The 13118-nt window shown below is 38.0% G+C and overlaps 1 protein-coding gene across 5 annotated transcripts in view; it reads left to right on the top strand.

Annotated features, from left to right (window-relative positions):
• ZNF143 (zinc finger protein 143) overlaps positions 1–13118 on the top strand; it is a 54693-nt gene that overhangs the window by 29878 nt on the left and 11697 nt on the right. For 3 of the 5 annotated variants that reach the window (XM_007497079.3, XM_007497078.3, XM_056802103.1), the window contains exons 6-12: positions 255–451; positions 1348–1428; positions 1961–2035; positions 4969–5088; positions 5792–5867; positions 6446–6571; positions 11751–11930. In XM_007497079.3, coding sequence (XP_007497141.1) covers positions 255–451; positions 1348–1428; positions 1961–2035; positions 4969–5088; positions 5792–5867; positions 6446–6571; positions 11751–11930 — 855 coding nt within the window. The remainder of the gene's footprint in view (positions 1–254; positions 452–1347; positions 1429–1960; positions 2036–4968; positions 5089–5791; positions 5868–6445; positions 6572–11750; positions 11931–13118) is intronic. The other 2 variants (XM_001379301.5, XM_007497080.3) reach the window with 1 other exon arrangement.

Below are 13118 nucleotides of genomic sequence, written 5' to 3'. Positions count from 1 at the left end.
ACACTTTTATAGTGTTCTCCCTTTTTTCAAAAGGTTACAAAACATGACTGAAAGATTGCTTAAGTATTGTATAATCTGAAAAAATAGCTGAAATTATACCTATGCTAGAACAGTTAAATGATGCTTGTAAGATTTGCTTAAATTCAGTTAAAAAGAAAGTCTAATAGGTAATGTGTGTTACTTCATAACTGGGGCTCTTTAAGATGCCAGATCCTTGTCATCTCTTCTAACAATACTTTAATCTTGTATCTCAGATAGTTATGACCAGAGCGCACTACAGGCCGTCCAGTTGGAAGATGGCACCACTGCCTACATTCATCACACCGTACAAGTTCCCCAGTCTGACACCATCTTGGCTATTCAGTCGGATGGCACCGTGGCAGGCCTGCACACAGGGGATGCCACCATTGATCCTGATACCATAAGTGCTTTGGAACAGTATGCAGCAAAGGTAAGGACCACTTTGAAATCCTAGCCTGAATGAACATGTCTGAGTAATCTCTGCATTCCTAAATTGAGATTTCTTTGTAAGGAAGACAAATCAGAGCATATACTGAAAAAGAACACAGGTTTATAGACTGCACTCAGGTTTTCTAAAAGCCAGATTGAGGGAAAATGTAATCTGTGCTGAGACTAGTGTGTTAAGAAAACTTACTATCTCTCTTCTTAGGATTTGCTTTCGTTTTTGTTTTCTAAGTAAAAATCTTATCTCCACAAGCCAGGTCCATTCTCCCTTTCTAGCTTTATCTTATATCACTACCCCTCCATACTCTACATTAGCCAAACAAGCCTCCAAACATACCGAGCACTTTTACAGCTGTGTGCCTGAATTCACACTGTATCCCTGTGCCTGGAAAACTCTCCTTCCCCACTTTCATCTAGTGAGTTCCCATTCATTTTTTTTATCCCTTATTTTCTGACCTACTATCTATTCTGAGAAAGAAAAGTAGTAAAAACTAGACAGTTGAAGTTAAGTGACTTGCCCAGGGTCAAAGAGCTAGTAAGTGTCTGAAGCTGGATTTGAATTCAATTCTTCCTAACTCCACACCTAGCACTCTGTCTACTGTACCACTTAAACTGCCCCTCTCTATCATTTACTTACCTCATTTGGTAACTTTTATTCTCTTACTTCCATTTTGAAATTTCTTTATCATTGTTTTACTTCCATTTTGTAACTCTTTCATTCAGTTACTGCATTTGGGCATATTAAACACTATAACTGTCAGCATTTTTTTTCCCATCTACCAGACTATTAAGTTCCCCAAGGACCAAAAGGGCTCTGGATTTAGATTCTAAGAATCTGGGTTCAAATTCCAGCTCTGATCTTTAATACTTGTGTGACTTTAGGATCTCTGCCCCCATGACCTTATGACTATGAAGAATCTCAATTTTGTAGCTCCCCAGAATACAGTGTTCTGCAAATCTGAGGTATTTAATATTTATTGTATCTAACTATTTAAATTGTCAGCATTAAAGGGACACCACTCCTACTTTCTAAATGAAAAAAGTGATTTTGAGAAAGATTAGAGGAAGGATAAGAGGATAGGGGTACACAAAGGGGGGGGAAACTTAAAATCCTTCCAGACGAGTTCAGTATCTTAAGACTTCATAGGCTACCAAATCTAATTTGGCCTTCCAAATTGCCTCTGACCTGAGGGAATTTTCCTTCTATTCGCTCCATGATGTTTTGTTCTTCTGGGGCATTTTATATTATATTTTAATGGTTTATATTGAGTTCGTTTATGTACATGTCTTATCCATTCCTATATGGTCAGGGGTTATTTTATTTTATCTTATGTGAAGTGTGTAGTAGGGATGCAACCTTGTTATAGATTATGAAGCAGAAATAAGAGAAGAGTGGTATATTCATGGGCCTACAAAGGGTACTTCTTAAAAGTTGTATTGTTTTCTTCATTAGAAAATCCACCAACATCACCTGTTTTCTTCCTTTTATTTTTAGGTGTCTATAGATGGAAGTGACAGTGTAACTGGTGCTGGCATAATAGGTGAAAATGAGCAGGAAAAGAAAATGCAGGTATGGAATTCGGCAGTGATCTTGGCTTGAGTTTGTTTGACTCTTCTTGCCAATATGTCTAACTTCCCTTTATAAAAGATGAACAGCACCATATAGTTTAGGAAATGCCCTTCCTTGAAGTACTAAGTTAGTACATCTTATTCAGTAGAAATAGTATCTCTAATAGGGGCATGAATGAGTGTTGGATTTGGAGTCAAAGGATCTATATTCAAATCCTAGCCCTGGTTCTGCTCATTCCACTTTGCATTAGTTCATAAAAATGTTTTCAGGTTTTTCTAAAACTATCCTGCTCATCATTTTCACAGCACAATAGTGCTCCACTATAGTCATAAAACCACAACTTGTTCAACCATTCTTTAATTGATGGGCATCCCCTCGATTTCCAATTCTTTGCCACCAAAAAAAGAGCTAATATAAACTTTTTGTACAAATAAGTCCTTTTCTATCACTATTTTTAGAACAGATGCCCCTTAGTCATGGTCACTGGTTGTCCTTTTTCTGTTTCGCATTATTTGTCAAAGATACCAACTTAAACAGCATATTTAACAAATTTACACATGACCCAAGGCTGGACAATGATAGCTAAAACACTACCTGACAGTCAGGATTTCAAAACATCTAAACAGACTAGAATATTGGGACAAATCAAATCTGATGAAATTTAATAGGTAGGAATATAAAGTCTTATGCTGAGATCAAAAAGATCAATTTCACAAGTAGTAGATGAGGGAAGCATAGCTGGAAAGCATTTTATTCTGGGAGTGTTAGTGGGAGGCTGCAGACTTATAGAAACTAAGAAATTTAGTGTAATCTTAGACTGCCATTAGAGAGGCATGGAATCCAGGACTAGGAAAAGAGATGGTTCCTCTGCCCAAATCAGACCACATTTGGAATATTCTTTATGGGTGCTACATTTTAAAAAGGACTTTGGTGAATCAGAAAGTAGCCAGAAAAAGGCAACTATTATGGCAAAGAGCCTCAAATTCAGTCCATATGAAGGTCAGTCAGAGGAACTGGGAATATTTAGCTGGAAAAGAGAAGAGTTTCAGCATCATATAATTTTCTTCTGGTAATTCAAGAGCCCTCCAAAAAAGAGGGTTCAGACTTGTTTTGCCTTAACCCAGAGGATAGAACCAAGAGTAAGTGTTAGGAGCTACAGAGAAGTAAATTTATGTTTGACATTAAGGCAAAAAACTTATTAACAATTAGAGCTGTTTAAAAGTACATTGGAGGGACAACTGGGTAGCATAGAGAATCAGAGCTCCAGGCCTGGAGTCAAGAGGATCAAGGCTCAAATTTGGCTTCAGACACTGCCTAACTGTGACCCTAGACAAGTCACTTGACCCCCGTTTTGCCTAACCCTTATTGCTCTTCTACCTTGGAACTGATACTTGATATCAATTCTAAGTCAGAAGGTAAGGTGTTTTTGTTTTTGTTTTTTAAGTGGATTAGACTTCTTTGAGAGAGAGCTAGTCTCCCACCTCGAGGTCTTCTAGGAAGACCATTTGACATCTGCTTTTGTATATAATGTATAAGAGATGCTTGTCCAGATATAACCTGGACTAAATGGCTTTGGAGGTTCATCTCTTTCAATTAAGGTCTTTCAAACATAGGGGCTCTTTGGTTTCATTCCTCCAACACAGACAGAATGTACAATTCTTTATGGCTTTCAACTTAGTAAGAGAGAACAAATATTACAAGGCTCAGTTTATCTACACCCTCTTAGATGTAGCCATCTTAAAGTCATCCACTGAAATATATCCATTTGCTAACAGTATTGATTATAGGTCTCAGGTAAGGAATTTAAAAAAAAATTCATTTTAAATTTCTTTTAATGTAGATGTCCATAAAATAGCAAATTGAAATTGAAAGTGTAATCAATATTTTTGGAAAATAGGAAGGAACAAATGTTCCAGAAGTAGACTTTACCAAGATTGACTACTTTGTCCATGTTGATCCAAAAGTTTTGTGTGCCTAATTTGACTCATTGGCTCATAAATGTTAAGAATAGGGGTGCCATTTTTGTAAGCAAAGACCTGGATTAAACATCAATATACAGGAGGACTGGGGTTGGACAAATTGGCATCTAAGGTCTCTTCTAATTTTACATCTAGAAAAGGAAGGAAAAAAATAGAAAGAAAGAAGGTAAGAGAATAAAAAGAACCAAAGGAAAATAATTTTAAAAATTCATTAGATGCTTATTATGTGCCAAGTACTGTGTTGAGCTCTATATAATACAAAAATTTATAAAGAGCCTATATTTATAACTTATAAAATAAATATTTAAAAATTTTATAGTCTCTGTCCTCAAGGATTTTATCTTCTAATAGAGAAAAACAATACATATGGGATGGTTTGACTAAGGAAGGGAGTTTTGTTCTGGGAACAGACAAGAAGTGAAGAGGAGAGGAGAGAAGAGAAGAGAAGGAATCTTCCTGTCCACTTATCTGGCCACATTTGGGTCTGCTGTAGAATTGTTGACCAAAGATTGGGCCAAGGAATTATAGTAAAAGCAAAGAGGCTAGAGGTAGATAGATTGAAGCCATACTCTTCTCCTCCTTCACATGGTGTTTTAACCAACTGAGCTAACTAATGGAAGGCTGGAGGGAGTAATGGGTTGGCTTTGGAGTCAAGAGGACCTGGATTCAGCTTCTGTCTCTGGCATGTATTATCAGCATGATCCCAAGCCAGACACATCCTCTCTCAGTGTGCCAAGCAGCTCTAAGATCCTAAGTGGTGGATGAGCTGCCCATCTGGACACGGGGTGAGCATTCCCTAAACCAATGAAATCATGCATTCAGACATTTCCCTAAAATGTTGATGTTCTTTTTATAGTGGGATTGAGTCAGAATCTTAGGCTGCTTTTCATTTTTTACTTCAAAAAGTGTTGCTTCCGTCATTTCTGAGGTTACAATGTCCATCTCTTCCCCTAGATTGTCTTACATGGACACGGGACAAGAGTCACTGCTAAGTCACAGCAGAGCGGAGAGAAGGCCTTTCGGTGTGATTATGATGGATGCGGGAAACTCTACACAACGGCTCATCATCTCAAGGTGGTCTTGTGCTCCAGCTCTCACCCTGAAGCCATTAGTATCTCAGTCCCCTCCCTTGTTACAGTGCTCAGTCTGGTCTCTGACCCCATGCTCCACCTTTGGTGGCCACGTCCATCTTCTCCCTTCTCTTTTGTTCCCAGCCCACATGGTTGTCAGGCTTTCTATTCATAGCAGTCTGCTCTAGCCACCCCAAATTCTTCTTATTTGTAGGTACCGCCTTCCATCAATAAGTCCAGCCATTCCACAAGTGGCAGGCACCTACTCTGTTTCCAGTTCCTGGCTGCCACAGAAAAGTGCCACTGTGCATGTTTTCTGCAGAGCAGGAGCCTTCTCTGTCTCAGCGGGTGCTTCCCTTAGTCCCCCTTTTCCTGTGCACCTAGCCGGCTGAAATGTGTGCTGCCCCTGAAATGTCACTGTGACAGAGAGTGATTGTGAGTGTGCACACCTGATAGCTAGTAGAGTCTGGAATCAGGAAGGCTAGCCTCAGACACCCTGAGGTTTAACCTTAACCCTGTTTGCCTCAGTTCCTCCTCGGTAAAAGGAGCTGGAGATAGAAATGACAAACCAATCCAGAATCTTTACCAAGAAAACCCTCAGAGTCAGATACACCTGAAAAACCAACCGAGCAACAACAGCAGCAGCCAACTGTTTTTCTAGTGAAAATGTCCAAGACAGAGACCCACTGACAGCCTTATTTTAACAGGTCCATGAAAGGTCACACACCGGAGACCGGCCATACCAGTGTGAGCATGCTGGCTGTGGGAAGGCCTTCGCCACAGGTAAAAGCCTAATATTTGCAGGTGCCCACTGGTGTTAGCAGAGGCAAGCCTTGGGGCAGCAAGCAGTTGTCCTTTTATTTTCTCATACGTAAAAGGAGGGTAAAAATGCTCATTTTCAGTGATTTATTGACCCCTTTCTCTGGCCCCTCTTCTCTTTAGTCCCTTCCCTCTGTTCCATTTTCTATATTCCTTCATTCTCCCATCGTTCGGCCTGCCTCCTTTTAGACCCAAAGAGAGAAAATGAAAACTTGAAGGAAAAAAAAAAGTGTTGTTTTTTTTTACCCAACTCCTTCTGTATGCATGCATAAATTTATGTCTCTTTCTTGTCTGTGATATGAGCTCTTTGAATGGAAAAGGTCACATTGTACTGTCATGAATAGCATCTAACACATTAGGAATGCTCACTTTTAAAACACTACAATTTCTTATGAGGTTATTCCAGTGACCTTCCCTCAGTCAGATAAGCATTTCAGGAGTGTTCTGAACTATTCACGTCCTAATAAAAGTTAAATGGCTACTTATCTGTTTTATTCAGTGATGGAATCCTTAGGTTTTGTGTTTAAATTTCTTTTTTTAAGGTTATGGATTAAAAAGTCACGTCAGAACCCACACAGGAGAAAAGCCATATCGGTGTCAGGAAGACAATTGTACAAAGTCTTTTAAAACATCAGGTGACCTACAGAAGCACATTCGAACTCATACAGGTACTGGCATTATGGAGAAGCTCATAGGATGTTAGCTCTTAGGGATCATGAATTCAGTCCCTTCGGCTTCTACATGGGCAAGCTCGGGTTCAAGGCAATAAAGTGGTTTGTCTGAAGCTCTATATAGTTCTGGAGTGGCAGAACAACAACCTGAAGCACCCCCAATTCTACGCCTGTTGTTTTATACCCTGGTGCCTCTATGGTGTAAGGATGGGACTAGCCAGGTACAGTTCCCCTTGGTACCAATAGCCTTCCCTTCCTTCATCTTGCCTTACCCTCTCCTATCCTCCTCCTTGATTTATCCTATAGCAGCTTTGCTGAACCAAGAATCAAAACGTAATCGCTTATTGTAGTCCTCAACTCCAGGAATTTCAGGGGTTACTGATAATTCATGTTGTTAGGAGATGTTGCTTCAGTCACATAATATAAGCCCCCATGTAAGCAGAAATATTTTAAACATCGGGTGATAATTTCAACCACGGACATTGAAATTTCTGTGGCTTTTAATGGGTTTTCTCAAATAGCTCAATAGATGATTCACTGGCCATTAAAAATGGAATACTTTTCCCCAAAAGATAATCCCAGTTTCTTCATGGAGAACATATAAGCCTTCTGTTCACTTAGCTGTAATTTGCCTGTGCATTTAGAGTTAAAAAGGAGTTGGGGGTTTTTGTTTGTTTTTTGTTTTTTTGTCATTTGGCCCTCTGAGGAAACCCAAGGACTGTTTCTAGAATAATGTTTTTAAATGCATAAAGTAGAATATATAGTATTATAAAGGAAATACATTATATGAAAATAAAATTATCAAAAATATTTTTATAAAAAATAAGTTAACTAATTCCAGGCTAAGAAGCCTTGATTTAGAACAAACATACTAAGTAATAGTTCATATCTACCCAGACCACACTCACAACTTTTCTAGCTGGATAGAACCTGTTGGAACTTGGGTGGCTTTCAAAAATCCAGGGTCACTTCCATACCCAGGAAAAGGTCAGAGAAAGGCTTTTGTGCAAGAGTTGGCATGGATGGGTTTCATTGGGTGCCTAAAGACAATAAGACACATCCTGCCATGGGACAGCTGGTTGTTTGGCCTTGTAGCGTTCATAATGAATATAGGCAAAAGGAGCTCTATAAAAGCCTTTGCACTCATCTCTCTTGTACAAGAGGAAGAAATAAAAGAAATTATTATCTTGGCAAGATCCTTCAGACCCGGGGGCACCTTGTTTTCTTCATTGCAAAGATGAGCATCAGGGAGCTCAATGAGTAATATGTTGGAAAACATAGTTCAAAACTTTAATGCAAAAGATTTGTAGGATGCTCAGAAGCCTGAGGACACAGAGGGAGTAAATAGAGAAACCTGCATATTGTGAAGTCTTCCTTCAAAAGAAGAGTCAGACAGCAGTGGATGTACCAAGCACATATACCAGAAAACCCACAAATAATCATCTGACTATGCCTTAATTAGTTATTGATGTAGGAGCAATTTCTCAATTAATTGTCTATGTCCAGTAAGACCACTGACTAATTCAAACAAAAGTCAAAATTAGTACCAAATTATGTAAAAAGGTGAAGACTTGAAGATACACTGACTCCAACTTCAACTTTTCAAAGAAACTGCTGATCTATAAAAATAGATAAAAGAAAGTATATTGATACTGATCATCACCATTTCCTATAGAAGTTTAATTGATATAAAGCAATCATCACAAGAAGAAGCCAAAAAAGAATCCAGAAATCTCATCAGCCCCCAAAATGACACTAGTTTAGAATATCAGTTCATTTACAATATACCATGGGAGAGGATGGTGAAAGGTCATGAGCAGTATCCCTTCACATAACTATAAATAGTATGGTGGAGAGGGAATGAGTCTGTAACATTCTTGTTGTGAGACCCTACCAAGTTGGATCATCCCAAGACCATTCATATTCTAGATAAAGTGAGGAAAAAAATAGAAAAGATTTTCCAGTTCACCTATGATTTATTTTTTTCTTCCTTCCTTCCTTCCTTCCTTCCTTCCTTCCTTCCTTCCTTCCTTCCTTCCTTCCTTCCTTCCTTCCTTTCTCTCTTTCTCTCTTTCTCTTTCTTTCTTTCTCTCTGTCTCTGTCTGTCTGTCTGTCTGTCTGTCTGTCTGTCTGTCTCTCTCTCTCTCTCTCTCTGTCTGTCTCTTACCTTCCATCTTAGAATCAGGTTCCAAGGCAGAAGAGTGGTAAGAGCTATGCAATGGGGGTTAAGTGACTTGCTGATCTGCCAGATGAAGACTAAAATCAGGAAAAATAGACCATACTTGAGTTCATTGAGAAGAATTCTGGCTTGACAAATGACATTTTTCAAACACTGAAGATCAGTTCTGAAGACACTTGGGAAGAGATGATACTAAACTTTGAGTAAAAAAATAATCTTGGATACTATGTATTATATCAAAATAACACTAGAGGGGAAAGTCAACAACTGTTGCCCTACATTCCTGTGTTCTCATCTAATGAGAATGAACTAAACTTATATTGAGAGGATTAGCAAAAATAAAAAGGAGTTAGGCAGGTTTTTGCCAACTGTTTTCTTTGCATTCATACAACTCACCAAAAGGTATAAAGTATACAAAATCCCGCTGGGTTTATTGTTTGTCAATTACAGAAAAAAGAATTTGACTTGTTAGGCTGTGTGCAAGACTCTTCTCAACAAGAGTGACCACTGTACATGTTTAGATCACACATTATTTCTTTTAGTTATTTATTTTTGAACCTTCCATCTTAGAATCCAGACTGAGTATTTGTTCCAAAGGCAGAAGAGTGATAAGGGCAAGGCAGCAGGGATTAAGTGATTTGCCCAGGGTCACAAAGCTAGGAAATTTCTGAGGCTAGATTTGAATCCAGGACATCCCATCATCAGGTTTGGCTTTCTATCCACTGAACCACCTAGCTGCCTTTACATTATTTATTAATAAATTGAAAACAAAACCATGAAGCTTGAAAAAGAAGGGAGTAGAAAGATGTGTTTAATCTTAGTTGTGGAAGGAAGATGAGGTAAGCATCATTAATATTATCCTTACTCTTTCACTCAAGAGTCCATGTGATGCATCTGCAACCTCTAACCCTAAATATATAAATCAGGAAAGCGACAACTTCTTCCTGAAACCCTGTGTGTTCTACATGAAGATTTAAAACCTTAAAGCATTTTCATTTACATGAATCTGTTTTATAGGGCCTCAATTCCTGTTCACCAGGATGCTTTCTAAAATTCATTATAAATAGAGCAAATGCCCTACTGTGGGAAAAAAACAGTGGAGCCTAGAATCAGAAGCCCTAGGTTGGGGTTCTGATCTACCGATTACTTTCTGGGTAACTATAGACAAATCATTTCTCTGAATTTGCTCATCTCTAAAATGAGGATAATCTATTGCAAATAGTAATAATATGGAAATGTGTTTTGAACAATGATACATGTAAAACCCAGTGGAATTGCTTGTTGGCTCTGAGAGGGAGAAGGGAGGAAAAGAACATAAATTATATAACCATGGGAAAGTACCCTAAATTAATTAATTAAATGAACTTATAAATAAATAAACAAATAAAAGGGTGAAATGAGGATAAAAATAATTCTAGCCCTGCTTACCTCCTGAGGTTGTAAATGAGAAAACCCTTTTTTTTTTTTTTTTAAACCCTTACCTTCCATCTTGGAGTCAATATTGTGTATTGGCTCCAAGGCAGAAGAGCAGTAAGGGCTGAGCAATGGGGGTCAAGTGACTTGCCCAGGGTCACACAGCTGGGAAGTGTCTGAGGCCAGATGTGAACCCAGGACCTCCCATCTCTAGGCCTGGCTCTCAATCCACTGAGCCACCCTGCTGCCCCCAGAAAAACCCTTTTAAACTGAAAGTGCTATATAAATGTGAACAACTTTTTATTACAAATAGTCAAGGGAAGAGATACACTATAAAGAAGCCAGGCTCATTCCGTCAACCCCTAGAAGCAATGGGTTATTTTGTTTTCTTTTTAACACATGAATAGTCAGAATGAGGTGCTTTGGTCAAAAAGGAAGGCCCCAAAACTCAACCAGAGAAAATTCTTCATTTGTACTTAGGGATGTTTTATTTATTTTATTTTATACTACTATCAGTGGTCTCTGAAAGATGAATTAATTAATTTGCACTTATCAAGAACTTAATGTGTTGGGCATGATGATAAATACATAAGAAGCAGGAAAGCCCTGTATCCTTAAGGAGTTTACATTCCAATAGAAAAAGACAACATGTACAAGGTACAACATGAACAGGTGGTCAGAAAAGGCTGCTTTAGAATTTGAACTAGGTAAAAGGCCAGCTGCGTCTCATTTTTCAAAAAGCTTGATTTTATAGAACAGAAATCCTGGTTTTCCATACTCTGAAATTATTTTGCCTTTAACACAAGGGGAAATCAGCAGTGACAATCAGATCTTTTGAGTTAGACTCTTTTTTTCCCCCTAAAATTTCTTGGGATATTTCAGCTTCTTTTCTTGAACTGCATCTGCAGACACTGGAAAATTAAAAGGGAAGCCTAGCTTCTTTTTCATTTTGAAAGATAATTGACATGCACCTTTTCCTTGTCTCTGGAGAATATTTAGAGACCAGACTCAGCAGTTTTTCTTACAGTTTAAAGTCAACTAATAAAGAAAAGATCACTCTTTTTTTCTATATTTTGCCCTTTTTTCCTAATCAAACAACATTTCCATGACTGATAAAAGCTTTTAGATAATCCTAAGAAGGTTCTGATTTATATGGCCTTATCTTTCTCAAATCTATTTTATTCCATTCTCTCTCCTTTTCAGTCTATCATTAAAATGTAAACATTTGATAATTCCTTCTGAGACATTCATGTACTTAGTGATGTGAATTCTTGTTTTGGCTCAGAAATGTTCCTGTATCCCTTGAAATTTGGAGAGAAAAGTAAACATTTCATAGAAAGTTTTAATCAAGTGAGAGAAATCTAAGTAGTGAGGCTACAAATTGTGGATTTTGATTCTCCTCTTTATTTTTAAAAAAGTTTTATTGATACCATTTGTTTTATGTCAGTCATCTCCATCTTTCCTGCCCTCCCTTCTACCCAGTGTCAGAACAAAGAAGAAAAATGGTTTGAGCAAAACCTTCAAACTCAGTATATGTTAATGCCCTTTCCTAATCATTTAATTTACCCTTCTCTGTGTTTTCAGGTGAACGGCCCTTTAAGTGTCCCTTTGAAGGCTGCGGCAGGTCCTTTACTACATCAAACATCAGAAAAGTTCACATTAGAACACATACGGGAGAAAGACCCTATTACTGTACAGAGCCAGGATGTGGGAGGGCATTCGCCAGTGCAACAAATTATAAGAATCATGTGAGGATACACACAGGTAATCAGTTTCTGGGTTTGGGGTCTGGGTCTCTCTCTACCTAGACAGACAGACATTAGTCCTCCTTTGAAGCTTAGTTCAGCTATATGGAAGAATATTTTAGTATCCTTTCCTACATTTTAATGAGCTGATTTTTCTTTTGTTTTTCGTCCAGACCTATGATTCATCCACAGAAGTCAGTGATATCAAATTCATAGAAATAGGGGGCAGTAAACCATACTGGTCCTTAGGGACTACATATTGACTAAGAAAACCACAAATTTGCAAATGTATAATCTATATCATATTGCTTGCTTCTCAAGAAAGGGAATATGGAACTCAATTTTTTAAATGAATTTTAAAAATTTTTGCTTACATATGAATGAGAAAATTTTTCAAATAATTAAAAAACACACACAAATTAACATTCTATTTAATTGAATTTTTATTGCTTTTGTTAAATAGTTCCAGATTGGATTTTAATCTGTTTTGGGCTAAATGTTTGACCCCTCTGGTGTAAGGAACCCCTAATGAGGAAATTTCCCTCCTCTGATGTAGATACACAGCCCTTTTGTAACACATAACTTCAGAGAGATCCCCAGGGTTCTAAGAAGATTCAGTAACTGGCCCAACATCACATGACCAGTATGTGTTATATGTGGGACTTGAACCCAGGTTTTTTTTTTTAACCCTTACCTTCCATCTTGGAATCAATAATGTGTATTAGTTCCAAGGCAGAAGAGTGGTGAGAGCTAGGCAATGGGGGTCAAGTGACTTGCCCAGGGTCATACAGCTGGGAAGTGTCTGAGGCCAGATTTGAATGCAGGACCTCCTGTCTCTAGGCCTGGCTCTCCATCCATTGATCTACCCAGCTGCCCCCTTGAACCCAGTTTTTGTTCAACTCTAATGCCAACTTCTAATCACTAAGCTACTCTGCCTCCCAGAGTGCATTAGTAATGATACTAATAATAATTTCTGTTAGGATAGTAAATATTTTTCTAGGTTAATGACTTGCCTAGTTACAGAAAACAGTAAATTAGAATATCACTAAAGCACAAATCACAAATTCAGAAGAATCTAATATCTTTTTTTTCTTTTTAAATTAAGAAAAAAAGTCAAATGTTCATTTTCTTTGGATATATGGGGAGGGTATCAAAGGAGGAATACTAGCTAGAAAATAGGAGTGCATAGGCTTTTTCCAATCATTTT

Source organism: Monodelphis domestica, chromosome 6 (genome assembly GCF_027887165.1).
Source record: "Monodelphis domestica isolate mMonDom1 chromosome 6, mMonDom1.pri, whole genome shotgun sequence".
In the NCBI taxonomy this organism is placed as follows: Eukaryota; Metazoa; Chordata; class Mammalia; order Didelphimorphia; family Didelphidae; genus Monodelphis; species Monodelphis domestica.
The sequence above is the reverse complement of the archived record's forward strand: the minus strand, read 5'-3'. Positions and strand labels throughout refer to the sequence as shown.